The sequence below is a fragment of the Bos indicus genome, chromosome 21 (assembly GCF_029378745.1).
Source record: "Bos indicus isolate NIAB-ARS_2022 breed Sahiwal x Tharparkar chromosome 21, NIAB-ARS_B.indTharparkar_mat_pri_1.0, whole genome shotgun sequence".
Lineage (NCBI taxonomy): Eukaryota > Metazoa > Chordata > Mammalia > Artiodactyla > Bovidae > Bos > Bos indicus.
This window is the reverse complement of record NC_091780.1, coordinates 55,156,936-55,171,905: the sequence shown is the minus strand read 5'-3', so window position 1 is coordinate 55,171,905 and position 14,970 is coordinate 55,156,936. Positions and strand designations below refer to the sequence as shown.

Below are 14,970 nucleotides of genomic sequence, written 5' to 3'. Positions count from 1 at the left end.
GGACAGAAGAGATGAGACATTCATTCACTCTTCCAGCAAAGATGCACCCACGTTTCTGCAGAACAGGCCTGCCTTGTATTGTTAATGGTTATATAATGATAAAGATGACTATCACACAATCCCTGCCCTCAGGAGGAGACTCATAAACAAATCGTTAAATGCCATATACCATGTGTAGTAGAGAACTCAGAGTGCCATGACACCACTGACCTGTGCTTGGGTAGGAAAGTGCCTATCTGGCCATGTCTAGCAGCAGCTGACACCACCACTGACACTTCATGAATTTAGCAGTCAGGGTGAAGAACAGAGGCTTGCTCCCTGCTCCCTCTGACCACCCCTCTTTGGCATGTGCTCTTATTACCATTAAGTGTTATCCACCCTCCTGACTGTAATCTTAGCATTAATGTGCCCACGGTAATGCTCTTGAGTCACGCTCTTGCCTCATATGCTCTTGCCTCACTGCTGTCTCATGTTCCTTCAGTGGCAGCTTTTCCCACCTTCATTCTAGTCTCTAGGGTGGTCCTGTGTCACCTCCACCTACAATTCACTGTCAGCTGTGCTCACTCCCCACCCTTGTTCCTTGGCCCTGTGCAGACCTGCCACTCCAGGCAAGTGCATGGCTCTCCTTTGGGCTTCTCTCCTCCCCTTCCTGGGCTGCATCCAGGAATGTATCCCCCCACCCCAGCCTGGAGAGGCTTTGTGCCAAAGAAGGACCCTAAACTAAAATCTGCAAACAATTAAATGCTTATTATAAATAAGTATCTAAACTGAAAATTCTAAACATTTTTAAATGATAGTGGTATTTTTGAAGAACTATTAGAAATATCTATATTTTTTGACTCAGTCATTTTACCTCTTGGAATCTGTCTCAAGGGGGAAAAACAGAAATTGATCTACAGAGATGTCCATCACAGCATTAATTACAATAGGGGAAAAATTAGAAACCAAGCAAATGTCTAAAAATAACCTCTGCTAAAGTTTAAAAAAGTATATGAACCAATAACAATACAGTGGGTTCATGTATTTTTTTTAACTTTAATGCTGTGATGGACATCTCTGTAGATCAATTTCTGTTTTCCCACCTTGAGACAGATTCTAAGAGGTATAGCAATACCAGTCTTCCCTGGTGGCTCAGATGGTAAAGAATTCGCCTGCAATGCAGGAGCCACGGGAGACCTGGGTTCGATCACTGGGTTGGGAAGATCTGGAGAAGGGAATGGCAACCCACTCCGGTATTCTTGCCTGTAGAATTCCATGGACAGAGAAGCCTGGCAGGCCACAGTTCATGAGGTCTCAAAGAGTCAGACATGACTGAGTGACTCACTTCACTTCATAACAATACCAACAAAATGGGAGAGGGAGATTGAAATGCTTTTCTTTATAGAAGAATGCCAGCTAATACACATGGAAAAAATGATACTGTTAGAATATAACCATTTTGGTACCACCATGGAGAAGAGAATGGCTACCCACTCCAGTATTCTTGCCTGGAGAAAACCATGGACAGAGGAGCCTGGTGGGCTACAGTCCATGGGGTCGCAAAGAGTTGGACACAACTGATTGTGTGTTGGACACATAATCAAGGTTGAGCATAGCATTAATTCAGGCAAAGATTATCAGGAATGCTAAAATTACTTGGTGAAAGATTTTTAGGGAGCAATATATTTCATGCTAGTTATTTAATGACAAGAAAAATCATAAAGACAGCATTCTACCTTCTTTTAAGAATTTCTCCATTAGGCATAGAGTCTCACTTTTCTAGCCTTTGTTACAGCCTCCTTGACTTCCTGGCTGTATCTATAAATACTTTCCATAATGAGCTTCCAAGACAGTACAACCACACAGAAGGGGAAATCCAAGCAGCAGAGCCCTTTGCCTAAGAATCTGATGGTCTTAATCTTTACCCCAGGAGGGAAAAAATTTCAGCTATTTGGTTTGAAGATAGAGATTTATGGCCAGGAGGGAAGTGAGACAAGTCAGGCTACTGAGTTTTGCCAAGGGACCTGCCTCTGCCACCTTGCTGGCTAGGGCAGGGAAACCCAAAACTTGCTAGACCCTCTGTTGGCCCTAGGAGAGCTTGTTTGAGAAAGCAGACAAGCTCTCACCTTTGTGCGGAGCCTTAGGGAGAGGAGCTCAGGAAGGTGGGGAGGGAGGTCGGACGGGTCACCAACCTGGTGCCCCAGACAGCTCCTGCCTGCCAAGTGTATGATTTCCCTGAGTCGAGAGCGCTAAGCCCAGGAATCCATGGTCCACAGGAGATTTCTGCCCTTTCTACAGTGATGAGGTGTCTGGGGATCCCCACCCGAGTGATCACCAACTTCAACTCTGGCCACGACACAGACGGAAACCTGATCATTGATGAGTATTATGACAACACAGGCAGGATTTTGGAGAATAAGAAGAAGGACAGTGTCTGGTGAGAGACATCTCTTCCTGGGGCAAACTGCATGAGCCTGCTACCCTCCCATGCAGCCCCCGCCCCCCCATTTAACCAGCCCTGAGCCTTGGTATCCCCATCCCTAAGGCTGAGAAGCAGCTAAACACAAATACAACCATCTTCTGAGTTTAATATATCACATCACAGGAGCTCTCTGCCCTGAGGGAGTTTTCCTCTTTTTCACCTCCTTCATTTAATACTCAACCTGTGGCTCTGATCACAGATGGCCTGAAGTCTCACCTCTGGACACAAAGGTGAGGCGTGACTGCCTCTGTGAGTGGACAGCAGACACAAGAAAGGGCTACGAGAGTCTTTTGAGAGAGAGTGAAGGGTTTCCATTGGCTCTGGAACCTTCACTCTTTACAAAGAGAGGAAAGCTCCTTTCTGGGCAAGCTAAGGCTCACAGGAGGAAGGGTGGTCACCTGCCTCCCACAGAGGTGCACAGGCCTGCAGCACCCTGACTTTCTATCTAGCTGTCCATCACTCATCGTCCCCTGCCTTACTCCAGAAAGAACTCGAGCACCACCGACTCTCCCTCAGCTTCACCTGACACCCACTCCTCTGGCTTCTGCCTCAGGAATTTCCACGTCTGGAATGAATGCTGGATGGCACGGAACGACCTCCCACCTGGATTCGGAGGCTGGCAGGTGCTGGACGCTACACCTCAGGAGACAAGCAATGGTGAGACTCTCAGGAGGACAGGCAGAGCCCAGCGCCACAGAAACAGCCCCCACCCCCACTCAGCCCTGCAGCCACAGCCCACCGAGGCCCCTCTGTTCCCTGTCAGGCCTCTACTGCTGCGGCCCTGCCTCCGTCAGAGCCATCAAAGAAGGAGAGGTGGATCTGAACTACGACACAGCCTTCGCCTTTTCCATGGTGAATGCTGACTGTATGGCCTGGCTGGTCTTTGGAGGGAAGGAGCAGAAACTTCACCAGGACACCAGTACTGTTGGTAATTTTATTAGCACCAAGAGCATCCAGAGTGATGAGCGGGATGACATCACGGAAAACTACAAGTATAGAGAAGGTATGACCAAGCCAGGCCCCTGCAGAATCCAAGTCCTGTAGGCACCTTCCCCAAGACCCCAGGGAACCTCTCTGCCAGCTGGGACAGTCCTCTGCAGTAGGGGATCCGGAACCCAGGCCCACTGTCTCCTCAGCCCTTCAGGTTTAAGGGCCTAGTTGGAGTCCCCATTGCCTCGCTTTCTCATGTCCCTCCCCACCCCACTCCACACAGGCAGTGAGCACCCTCCGCAAGATATTCACTTGCATTGCAGGGCCATCGACAGCCATCATATAGCTATAGTATATGATCTCCTTGCCCCTGCCTTCCTGGCCCCTGCCTTCCTGAAAGATCAACCTGAAGAGGGCAGGAGATTGAGTAAACTCTTTCCTACTAATTAATTTTATTAATTTCATATAATTTATTGTTTATTCGTTTTATTGGGTATTTGGAGGACAGGCCAGACCACAGCTAGCACCGCAGCTGATCTAAGGCCAAATGTTCACTCCCACACCCACACCGTGCAGAGGATGGTTCTGAGAAATGGGATCCCTGGCAGGGTCTTCTGACCCAAGCCAGTGGGGCAAGGGGCATCTATGTCAGTCAGCTGTGGACTGATTCCTGGAAACTAAGACCAACCACCAGTTTCGACTACTAGGGAGCCAAGCAAAAATATTCAGTCTAAGAGGGCCAGAAGCAGGGAGAGGGGCAGGATTTGAGCAAGAGTGAATCAGGACTGTGTGGGCTGGTGGCGGGAGCACCTGAGATTCCTGGAAGTGCCGTAAAGTGCGTGTTTGTGTTTGTCTATGTGGGCCTTTAGGGCCAACACAGAGAAAGCCCAGAGTCCAAGCCTAAGAGACAGCATTGAACACATCCAGGGTACTGGCAATCCATCCCTCCACCTCAATTCTCTCTGTGGCTATCTTCACTGGGGATCACTTGGAAGACAAGTGGTTTATCAGTGAGGAGATTTAAAAGCTACAGGAGGGAAGGAGAATGAGCAAGTGAGATGAGGAAGGGGAGCAAGCCGATACTGGGAGCCTTGTCAGGCCTGTTAGCACTGTGGGTGGGTGGCTGGGGCTCAGTCTGCTGGGGTCCCTGCCAGTGGGGTGGCTGAGAAAATGTAGGATGAAGAATGCTGTGGTCTCACTGTGGCCAAATCATTTGTTGTTAATCTGAAATTCAAATTAAACTGCCCTGTATTTTTATTTGCTAAATTTGGCAATCCTATCAGAGATTTAGTATAAAGTGTAGAACAATACTGCAGATTTATCCCACTCAGGAGGCAAGGAGCCTAGGCTATTTATCCACCAACTCTTTTTGGTCAGGGGTTGAGGGCTGCTCTTGGGGGCATAAATTTCCTAGCGCTTTCAGTCTGCTCCATGTATGAGGTGAGTCAGTTCTGGTGGCAGAGAAAGCCTCAGACGGAGAGTCTCAGGTGGTGGAATTTGAAATGAGGGCACTGGTGCTGTGCTCTGCCCTCCCAGGTTCTCTGCAGGAGAGGCAGGTGTTTCTGAAGGCTCTTCAGAAGCTGAAGGCTGGAAGGTCCCCAGGCTCCCTCCGAACAGAATCGCAACCTAGGTCCGTGCCACTGAGTGACAGTCCGCGGAGCCTGGCTACTCCTTCTCTCCAGCCCAGTGATGTTGTCCAGGTCTCCCTGAAATTCCAGCTGCTCGATTCGCCAGACATGGGCCAGGACATAAGGTTTGTCCTGCTGGCCCTCAACATGTCGCCCCAGTTCAAGGACCTCAGAGTGAACCTGAGTGCCCAGTCTCTGCTGCATGACGGCAGCCCCCTGCTCCCATTCTGGCAGGACACAGCCTTCATCACACTCTCTCCTGAAGAAGGTATGGGCTCTGGGTATGGGCATGAACACAGAGTAGCTTATGGAAATGCCATAAGGGGGTCAAGCCAGCCAAGGGTTTGAGGGCAGATCCCTGTGAGAACTGTCTTTCTAGTGTCTCCTCCGGCACATAGTCCTCCTCCTTCCTTCCTTCCCTCTTCCTCCCTCTCCTCTACTCCTGTTTCTTTCCTTTAACCTCCTCCTTCTCCTCAATCCTTCCTTTACTACCTCAAGGAATATGGGCCGGGTTAGTGATGAAAGCCTGAGATTTGAAGTCCTCCAGACCTCGGAGGAGGCAATGGCACCCCACTCCAGTACTCTTGCCTGCAAATTCCCATGGACAGAGGAGCCTGGTAGGCTGTAGTCCATGGCGTCTCGAAGAGTCGGACACGACTGAGAGACTTCACTTTCACGCACTGGAGAAGGAAATGGCAACCCACTCCAGTGTTCTTGCCTGAAGAATCCCAGGGATGGGGGAGCCTGGTGGGCTGCTGTCTATGGGGTTGCACAGAGTCGGACACGACTGAAGTGACTTAGCAGCAGCAGCAGCAAACCTTGGTTAGAGCCTCAGTGCACCCACATACTAGTAGAATAACCCTGGGCAAGCCATTTCACCTCTCAGCCCCTCCAACAGAAAATTGAGTACCTGCTTCACTGGGGGCTCAGTAAGGTCGGCCTCTCCTCTGCATAGTAGGGTCCCAGATCCACCCAGGCCCAGCTGATTTCTCTAGCGAGTCTCACCTCATCCTGTGTTCTCTCCCTAGCAAAGACCTATCCCTGCAAAATCACCTATTCCCAGTACAGCCAGTACCTGTCCACAGACAAGCTGATCCGCATCAGTGCCCTGGGTGAAGAGAAGAACAGTCCTGAAAAGATCCTGGTGAAGAAGATCATCACCTTAGCCTATCCCAGCATCGTGATTAATGTAGGCAAGAGCCCTGCATGTGGCCTGGGGGCTCCTTGGGACTGACTGAGGGTGGGGGATAGAGACCGCTGAGAGCTTGCTCAGGAGAGCAGCCCCTCCTTCCCCCTGCCTCTTCTGGTGCCTCCAGGAACCTCCCCACCAGGAGCAGGTTTATCAGAAAACACTGGATGAGGTCTCCATCCTCTTGTACCCTGAGAGGTCTTATGGGTGCATCTTGAGCAACTGCCATGGGGAGGTTGGGGAAAGACCCCTCTGTTGTGTCTCCTCCCGCTGTTGGCCTTCCCCAGGGTCAACATGAGGAAACTTGGGCGCAAATGGGAGGATCCTGAGTGGGGGAAGAGCGCTGCCTGAACAAAGGTCAGCTCAGGTTTGATGTGCTATTTCCTGGCTGTGGATCCTTAGACAAGCCCTGGGCTTCTGCATCTTGAACTGTCAATGACGGGCTTAGACTAGATGGCCTCCAAGGACTCCTCTTTCTCTGACATTCTGGTGGGGAGACTTCACAGGGCTCTTCCTGCCAGTGCTGTTTCCCCAAGGCCAAGCAGCCCCCTAGATCCTGCCAAGTGAGCCTGGGGTGCCCCCTGGTGGGGTGCATCTGGCAAGCCCAGCCACTGGAATCTATTTTAGGGAGGGTTTCCAAAGGTGCCTCCAAGTTTCCTGAGGCTACTTCCTTCTCTCTAAGCCCTGAATGATCCACTGGTCTTGACTCACACTGGTGTGAAAAGAAACTGAGCCAACTAAGATAAAAGGGTGAGAAGGGATGGAGTTAGACTGTGAAAAGAAAGAACAAAAACTGTCCCCAAATGATCCTACCCACTCAAATTATCCCTGAGAATCCTTTGGAGCTCTTGTTTATTTCACATTTCAATGAAATCCTTGCAGCAGAGGAAATATTACTGAAGACTCCCAAGTCATCAGATCTTTCCATACGATGGGTTGAGTAGAAATATTTTACACAAATGTCCATACATGTGTAAGTGAAGTAAAAGTTTCACATAACAATATCTTGCATGATAAACACTGATATTATATTCTATTTCATTTTTAAAAATTAATTTAATTATTTTAATTGGAGGCTAATTATTTTACAATATTGTGGTGGTTTTTGCCATACATCAACATGAATCAGCCACAGGTGCAAAACTGTCCCCCATCCCGAACCCTCCTCCTCCCTCTCTCCCCATACTATCCCTCTGGGTTGTCCCAGAGCACTGGCTTTGAGTGCCCTGCTTCATGCATCCAACTTGCACTGGTCGTCTAGTTTACATATGGTGATATACATGTTTCGATGCTATCCTCTCAAATTATCCCACCCTCACCCTCTCCCACATAGCCCCAAACTCTGTTCTTTACATCTGTGTCTCTTTTGCTGTCTTGTATATAGGGTCATGGTTATCGTCTAAATTCTTTCTCTCTCTCTCTCTCTCTCTATGTATGTATGTATGTATATATATATATATATATATATATACACACACACACATTAATATACTGAAATGGTGTTTCTCTTTCTGACTTACTTCACTCTGTATAATAGGCTCCAATTTCATCCACCTCATTAGAATTGCTGGGATGTGGGTCATTGAAGATCTTGCTGTGATTTATGTCAGAGTGTTCTGCCTATGTTTCCCTCTAAGAGTATAGTTTCTGGTCTTACATTTAGATCTTTAATCCATTTTGAGTTTATCTTTGTGTATGGTGTTAAAAAGTGTTCTAGTTTCATTTTTTTACAGGTGGTTGACCAGTTTTCCCAGCACCACTTGTTAAAGAGATTATCTTTTCTCCATTGTATATTTTTGCCCCCTTTGCCAAAGATAAGGTGTCCATAGTTACATGGATTTATCTCTGGGCTATTTTGTTCCATTGATTTTTATTTCTGTCTTTGTGCCAGTACCATACTGTATTGATGACTGTAGCTTTGCAATATAGTCTGAAGTCAGGAAAGTTGATTCCTCCAGTTCCATTCTTCTTTCTGGCTATTTGAGGTTTTTTGTGTTTCCATACAAATGGTGAAATTATTTGTCCTAGTTCTGTGAAAAATACCACTGGTAGCTTAATAGGGATTGCATTGAATCTATAGATTGCTTTGGGTAGTATACTCATTTTCATTATATTGATTCTTCCAATCAATGAACATGATATATTTCTCCATCTATTTGTGTCATCTTTGATTTCTTTCGTAAGTGTTTTATAGTTTTCTATATATAGGTCTTTTGTTTCTTTAGGTAAATTTATTCCTAAGTATTTCATTCTTTTTGTTGCAATGGTGAATGGGATTGTTTCCTTAATTTCTTTCTGTTTTTTCATTGTTAGTGTATAGGAATGCAAGGGATTTCTGTGTATTAATTTTATATCCTGCAACTTTACTATATTCATTGATTAGCTCCAGTAATTTTCTGGTGGAATCTTTAGGGTTTTCTATGTAGAGGATCATGTCATCTGCAAACTGTGAGAGTTTTACTTCTTCTTTTCCAATCTGGATTCCTTTTATTTATTTTCCTTCTCTGATTGCTGTGGCTAAGACTTCCAAAACTATGTTGAATAGTAGTGGTGAGAGTGGGCACCCTTGTCTTGTTTCTGATTTTAGAGGAAATGCTTTCAATGTTTTGCCATTGAGGAAAATGTTTGCTGTGGGTTTGTCATATATGGCTTTTATTATGTTGCAGTATGTTCCTTCTACGCCTGCTTTCTGGAGGGTTTTTATCATAAAAGGGTGTTGAATTTTGTCAAAGCCTTTCTCTGCACCTATTGAGATAATCATATGGTTTTTATCTTTCAATTTGTTATTATGGTGTATCACATTGATTTGCATATATTGAAGAATCCTTGCATCTCTGGGATAAAGCCCACTTGGTCATGATGTATGATCTTTTTAATATGTTGTTGGATTCTGTTTGCTAGAATTTTGTTGAGGATTTTTGCATCTATGTTTGTCAGTGATATTGGCCTATAGTTTTCTTTTTTGGTGGCATCTTTGTCTGGTTTTGATATTAGGGTGATGTTGGCCTCTTAGAATGAGTTTGGGAGTTTGCCTTCCTCTGCTATTTTCTGGAAGAGGTTGAGTAGGATAGGTGTTAGCTCTTCTCTAAATTTTTGGTAGAATTCACCTGTGAAGCCATCTGGTTGTGGGCTTTTGTTTGTTGGCATATTTTTTATTACAGTTTCGATTTCCGTGCTTGTGATGGGTCTGTTAAGATTTTCTATTTCTTTCTGGTTCAGTTTTTGAAGGTCATACTTTTATAAGAATTTGTCCATTTCTTCCAAGTTGCCCATTTTATTGGCATATAATTGCTCATAGTAGTCTCTTATGATCTTTTGTATTTCTGTTGTGATTTCTCCAGTTTCATTTCTAATTTTATTGATTTGATTCTTCTCCCTTTTTTACTTGATGAGTCTGGCTAACAGTTTGTCTATTATATTTATCGTCTCAAAGAACTAGCTTTTAGTTTTGTTGATTTTGTTACAGTCTCCTTTGTTTCTTTTTAATTTATTTCTGTTCTGATTTTTATTTCTTTCCTTTTACTAACTTTGGGGTTCTTCTGTTCTTTTTTTAGTTGCTTTAGGTGTAAAGTTAGGTTGTTTATTTGATGCTTCTCTTGTTTCTTGAGGTAGGCTTGTATGGCTATGAACCTCCCTCTTAGCACTGCTTTTACTGAATATCATAAGTTTTGGATTGTTGTATTTTCATTTTCATTTGTTTCTATGCATATTTTGATTTTCTTTTTGATTTCTTCCATGATCTGTTGGTTATTCAGAAGCGTTTGTTTAGCCTCCATATGTTTGTGTTTTTAGTAATTTTTTTCCTGTGGTTGACATCTAATCTTACCACATTGTGATCAGAAAAGATGCTTGAAATGATTTCAATTTTTAAAAATTTACCAAGGCTAGATTTAGGGCCCAGGATGTGATCTATCCTGGAGAATGTTCTGTGTGCACTTAAGAAAAAGGTGAAATCTATTGTTTTGGGGTGAAATTCCCTGTAGATATAAATTAGGTCTAACTGGTTCATTGTATCATTTAAAGCTTGTGTTTCCTTGCTAATTTTCTGTTTGGTTGATCTATTCATAGGAGTGGGATATTAAAGTCCCCCACTATAATTGTGTTACTGTTAATTTCCCCTTTCATACTTGTTAGCATTTGCCTTATGTATTGAGATGCTCCTAGGTTGGGTACATATTTAATTGTTATATCTTCTTCTTGGATTGATCCTTTGATCATTATGTAGTGTCCTTCTTTGTCTCTTATCACAGTCTTTATTTCAAAGTCTATTTTATCTGATATGAGTACTGCTACTCCTGCTTTCTTTTGGTCTCTATTTGCATGAAATATCTTTTTCCAGCCCCTCACTTTCAGTCTGTATGTGTCCCTAGGTTTGAGGTGGGTCTCTTGTAGACAGCATATATAGGGGTCTTGTTTTTGTATCCATTCGGCCAGTCTTTATCTTTTGGTTGGAGCATTTAACCCATTTACATTTAAGGTAATTATTGATAAATATGATCCCATTACCATTTACTTTGTTGTTTTGGATTCATTTTTATAAACCTTTTCTGTGTTTCCTATCTAGAGATCTTTTAGCCTTTGTTCAAGAGCTGGTTTGGTAGTGCTGATCTATTTCATTTTTTTTAAAATGTTAATGACAATCCATTAAGTTGTCCATACTTGGAAAAACACAGGCCATGGAAATTTAGTTCTTTAGGTAGCAGATCTAGGGAATAGTGCCCTCCATAAATGTCTGATGAATTGGGGGATAAGACTAATTCTCCTCTCTGGATTTCCTTGTTCAGGTTTTAGGAGCAGCCATTGTGAACCAGCCGCTCTCTATACAGGTGGTATTTTCAAACCCCCTCTCGGAGCAGGTTGAAGACTGTGTGCTGACTGTGGAAGGAAGCGGTCTCTTCAGGAGACAGCAGAGAGTCCTGTGAGTCCTGGCAGTGCTCACTCTCCTTCCCATCTTATCCTCGGGGTGGAACTGTCCTTTGTTCTAGACATAGGGGAAGGGGAAGTCTGGCTTCTGAGTAGAAAGGGGCTCTGAGGTTATCATAATCCCATGGTTTTCTGACAGTCTGTTTTCTCTGCTGCAGCATTGGAGTCCTCAAACCCCATCACAGAGCCAGTCTCACTCTGGAGACTATCCCCTTCAAGAGTGGCCAAAGGCAAATCCAAGCGAATCTGAGGAGCAACAAATTTAAGGACATCAAGGGTTACACGAATGTCTATATTGGGTTATAAATTCTGGGACAAGAAGCTGGATGTGTAGATGTTAGGCTTTAGGCAAAGAGCAAGTTCAAATGCAAGCTGTGCCATTTCCCACACAAACAGAGGCTTCTCTTGGCTCTGACGTGAGCAGCAGAGGAGAAAATGGCAATGGATAGTCCCCTGGGCCATTTGCTTTGCTCCCCGGGGACTCTGCTCAGGGCCCAGGGATTCCACGGTGTCCTATCCAGAACTGTGAGACTGGCCGTGCAGTCCAGAATTGCAGACTTGATTTAATGACCCCCAGATGTCCAGAAAAGAAGAAGACTGGCTGAGCAGCTGTCCCTTTGTCATTGCAATGGCTACTTCCTTAGTACCAATAAACTTCAGCTCTCATTCTCATCTTTGTGTCCAGACACCCATTACTTCCCTGACAGCAGCTCCACCTGTCCCCTGGATGCTGGGAGTGAGTGTCCTCCTGTGTTACTACTTGAGCCCACTCACTCATTCAAAAAACATTTACCAAGGAGTTTGGGATGGACGTGTACCCACTGCTATATTTAAAATGGATAACTAACAAGGTCCTACACGGAACTCTGCTCAGTGTTCTGTGGCAGCCTAGATGCGAGGGGAGTTTGGGGGGAGAATGGATACAGGTACATGTATGGCTGAATTGCTTCACTGTTCACCTGAAACTATTACAACACTGTTAATTGGCTATACCCTAATACAAAATAAAGAGTTCAAAAACAAAAAGAGAGAGAGTAAAGAAACATTCACTGAGTGGTTGGTATGTGCCAGGCACTGTTCTAAGTGTAGAAGTGCATGCATGCTCAGTCGCTCTGTTGTGTCCTACTCTTTGTGACTCTATGGACTGTAGAGGATGAGGCAGTAAATAAAGCAAAGTCCCTGCCCCCTGAAGCTTCCATCGTGGGGGTGGGGAGACAGACAATCAATATATCAATAAAAAAAGAAGGCACATACAGATGGTCTATCATTCATGACTGAGTTAGGAAAACAAAAACCTTTGTAGATGTCTCTGCTGCTGCTGCGACTTGGTTGCTTCAGTTGTGCCCAACTCTGTGTGACCCTATGACTGCAGCCTGCCAGGCTCCTCTTTTCATGGGGATTCTCTCGGCAAGAGTACTAGGGTGGGTTGCCATGCCCTCCTCCAGGGGATCTTCCCCACCAGGGATCAAACCCGGGTCTCCTGCATTACAGGCAGATTCTTTATCACGTAGATGTCTCTAAGTGCTACTATCTTTACATCTTAGAAAAAAGTCTGGGAGATCTCTCACTTGGGCATCCTTTGAATCCCTTCCCAAATCACATCTAAGAAGTCCCTCAATCTTAACTGTCCCAACCCCTTGGCTAAAAGTCCACTGGTGCATTGTGGTACTGAATGGCCGAGTTCTGGAGAGAAAGCTGGCTAAATAACACAGTAAGGTAGATTTTAGGTAGGGAGTGAAGTATCTCAGACTTTTCTATTGGTTGCTGCTGGCGTTTATGGTCCTACTGAGCACAAAGCAACTGCGATCATTGTTTCCCTTGGCTCACGCCAGCTTTCTCACAGCAATGCAGGAAGTTCTGTGTGGAGAAAGGCATGATGCACCGGCCCTCTAGGCACTGGCTACGTGACTGAGGCAGCTGCTTAGGGCATATATTAAATGCACGCATTAAATCAAAAAGTTAAATACTTTTATTATATATGAACAAAAGGGTAAGTGCGGTTAATCAGAGGGAGAGGAAGGGGTGTGGTGGGAATTGCAGAGTAGGTTGATAATCCTCTTAAAGAGAGGGCTGAGAATCAGGAGGATTCTGGCAGCATGGAGCTGGAGGTAGCCTATAATTATTTCATTCTACAATTATAATCTGACAGTCATGAAAAATGGTTTAAGGAAAACATCATGGAGGGGGGCATCCTATAGAGGCAGTGACCCCTGAAGGACTTGGAGTGTTTCTGCTACTGCACTCTCAGACTCTTTCACAAACCCTGATTTTAACACCATTTTCATTTACTCTTTTCATCAGCAAGTATCCACTGAGTTTCTAATAGGGGCCAGGACCTGAGTTAGGCACCTAGGACAAAAGAAGGACCAAGAACTGCCCTTGTGGAGCTCAAATTAAGCATGTTGAGAATGAAAAATAAACAGGAGGGGACTTCCCTGGCAGTCCAATGGTCAAGATCTCACCTTCCAATGCAGGGGGTGTGGGTTTGATCCCTGGTCAGGAAGCTAAGATCCCACATGCCTCAGCCAAAAAGAAAAAAAAAAAACAAAAAAACAAAACATAAAAAACAGAAGGAATACATAACAAATTCAATGAAGACTTAAAAAAATTTAGTAAGTAGGAGATTATTATACAGTGTGGTGAGAATCACCATCAGGGTGAGTATAGGGTATTGTGGGAGCATAGGAAGGACTAGTCCAGTCTTAGGACTGTGGATCAAGGAAGACTTCCTGGAGGGAGTGGCATTTAACCTGAGCACTAAAAGGCCAGGAATTAGCCAAACAGGGGCTTCCCTGGTAGCTCAGCTGGTAAAGAATCCGCTTGCAATGCAGGAGACCCCAGTTTGATCCCTGGGTTGGGAAGATCCCCTGGAGAAGAGATTGGCTACCTTCCAGTATTCTTGCCTGGAGAAGTCCATGGACAGAGGAGCCTGGCATGCCCCAGTCCACAGGGTCACAGAGTTGGACATGACTGAGTGACTTTCATTCATTAGCCAAACAGATTCAGCATTGAAGGGGGTGGGACTGGAGTAAAGCAGTCAGGAATTGCATGTCACCGAGATGGCTAGAGATCAGAGCAGGAGGGAGCAAGTTGCAGGAAAAAATGTGGCAATAGCCAGGGAGTCAAAAGTTTCAGGTGGCAGCCTAAGGAATTTGGACCATGATCATTTTCAGGCATGTTTCCTCCACACCTCAATTCATAGTCACTGCCTGTGATGTCAGTCCTTAAAGTAAGCAGACTTCAGGTGATTTGAGAAGCACTTAAAGGACAAATAGTTCTCCATCCTCGTCTGTCATAGGACCTTACAATTTCCTTCAGAGCCACTCTTTGGAGTTAAGGCCTTCCTTGAATGTCAAGGTTGTCTTTAATCCACTCATTTAATATTTACTGAGTACCTATGTGTAGAATATTTTAGGTCCAGAGGATAGAGCAGTAAACAAGGCAAATAAGGTCTTCCTGGATCCATTCCCAACTCACAACCCCAATGGAATTCAGCACAGAAAGACCTCAGAGATATTGCAGGTTTGCTTCCAGACCACTCCAATAAAGTGAATATCACTATAAAGTAATTCATACCAATTTTGGGGTTTCTCAGTGCATATAAAAGTTATGTTTACAACATACAGTAGTCTACTAAGTGTGCAGTAGCATTGCATGTAAAGGAATGATGTATACACTTTAATTAATACCTTACTGCTAAAAATGCTAACCATTATCTGACAATGCAGGGTTGTCACAAAACTTCACTTTGTAAAAAGACACAATGTATGCAAAGTGCAATACAATGAGGTATGCCTGTATAAACGTCCAGCCACAGGCACAAAGGAGCCTTGTAAAGA

The 14,970-nt window shown here is 44.8% G+C and overlaps 1 protein-coding gene across 1 annotated transcript in view; it reads left to right on the top strand.

Annotated features, from left to right (window-relative positions):
- Nucleotides 1-11,803, top strand: part of TGM5 (transglutaminase 5) — a 33,911-nt gene extending 22,108 nt beyond the window's left edge. The window contains exons 7-13 of the mRNA XM_019984059.2: nt 2,278-2,416; nt 3,015-3,118; nt 3,225-3,464; nt 4,928-5,287; nt 6,048-6,208; nt 10,993-11,126; nt 11,290-11,803. Coding sequence (XP_019839618.2) covers nt 2,278-2,416; nt 3,015-3,118; nt 3,225-3,464; nt 4,928-5,287; nt 6,048-6,208; nt 10,993-11,126; nt 11,290-11,437 — 1,286 coding nt within the window. The 3' untranslated portion in view covers nt 11,438-11,803. The remainder of the gene's footprint in view (nt 1-2,277; nt 2,417-3,014; nt 3,119-3,224; nt 3,465-4,927; nt 5,288-6,047; nt 6,209-10,992; nt 11,127-11,289) is intronic.
- Nucleotides 11,804-14,970: the final 3,167 nt, after the last annotated feature.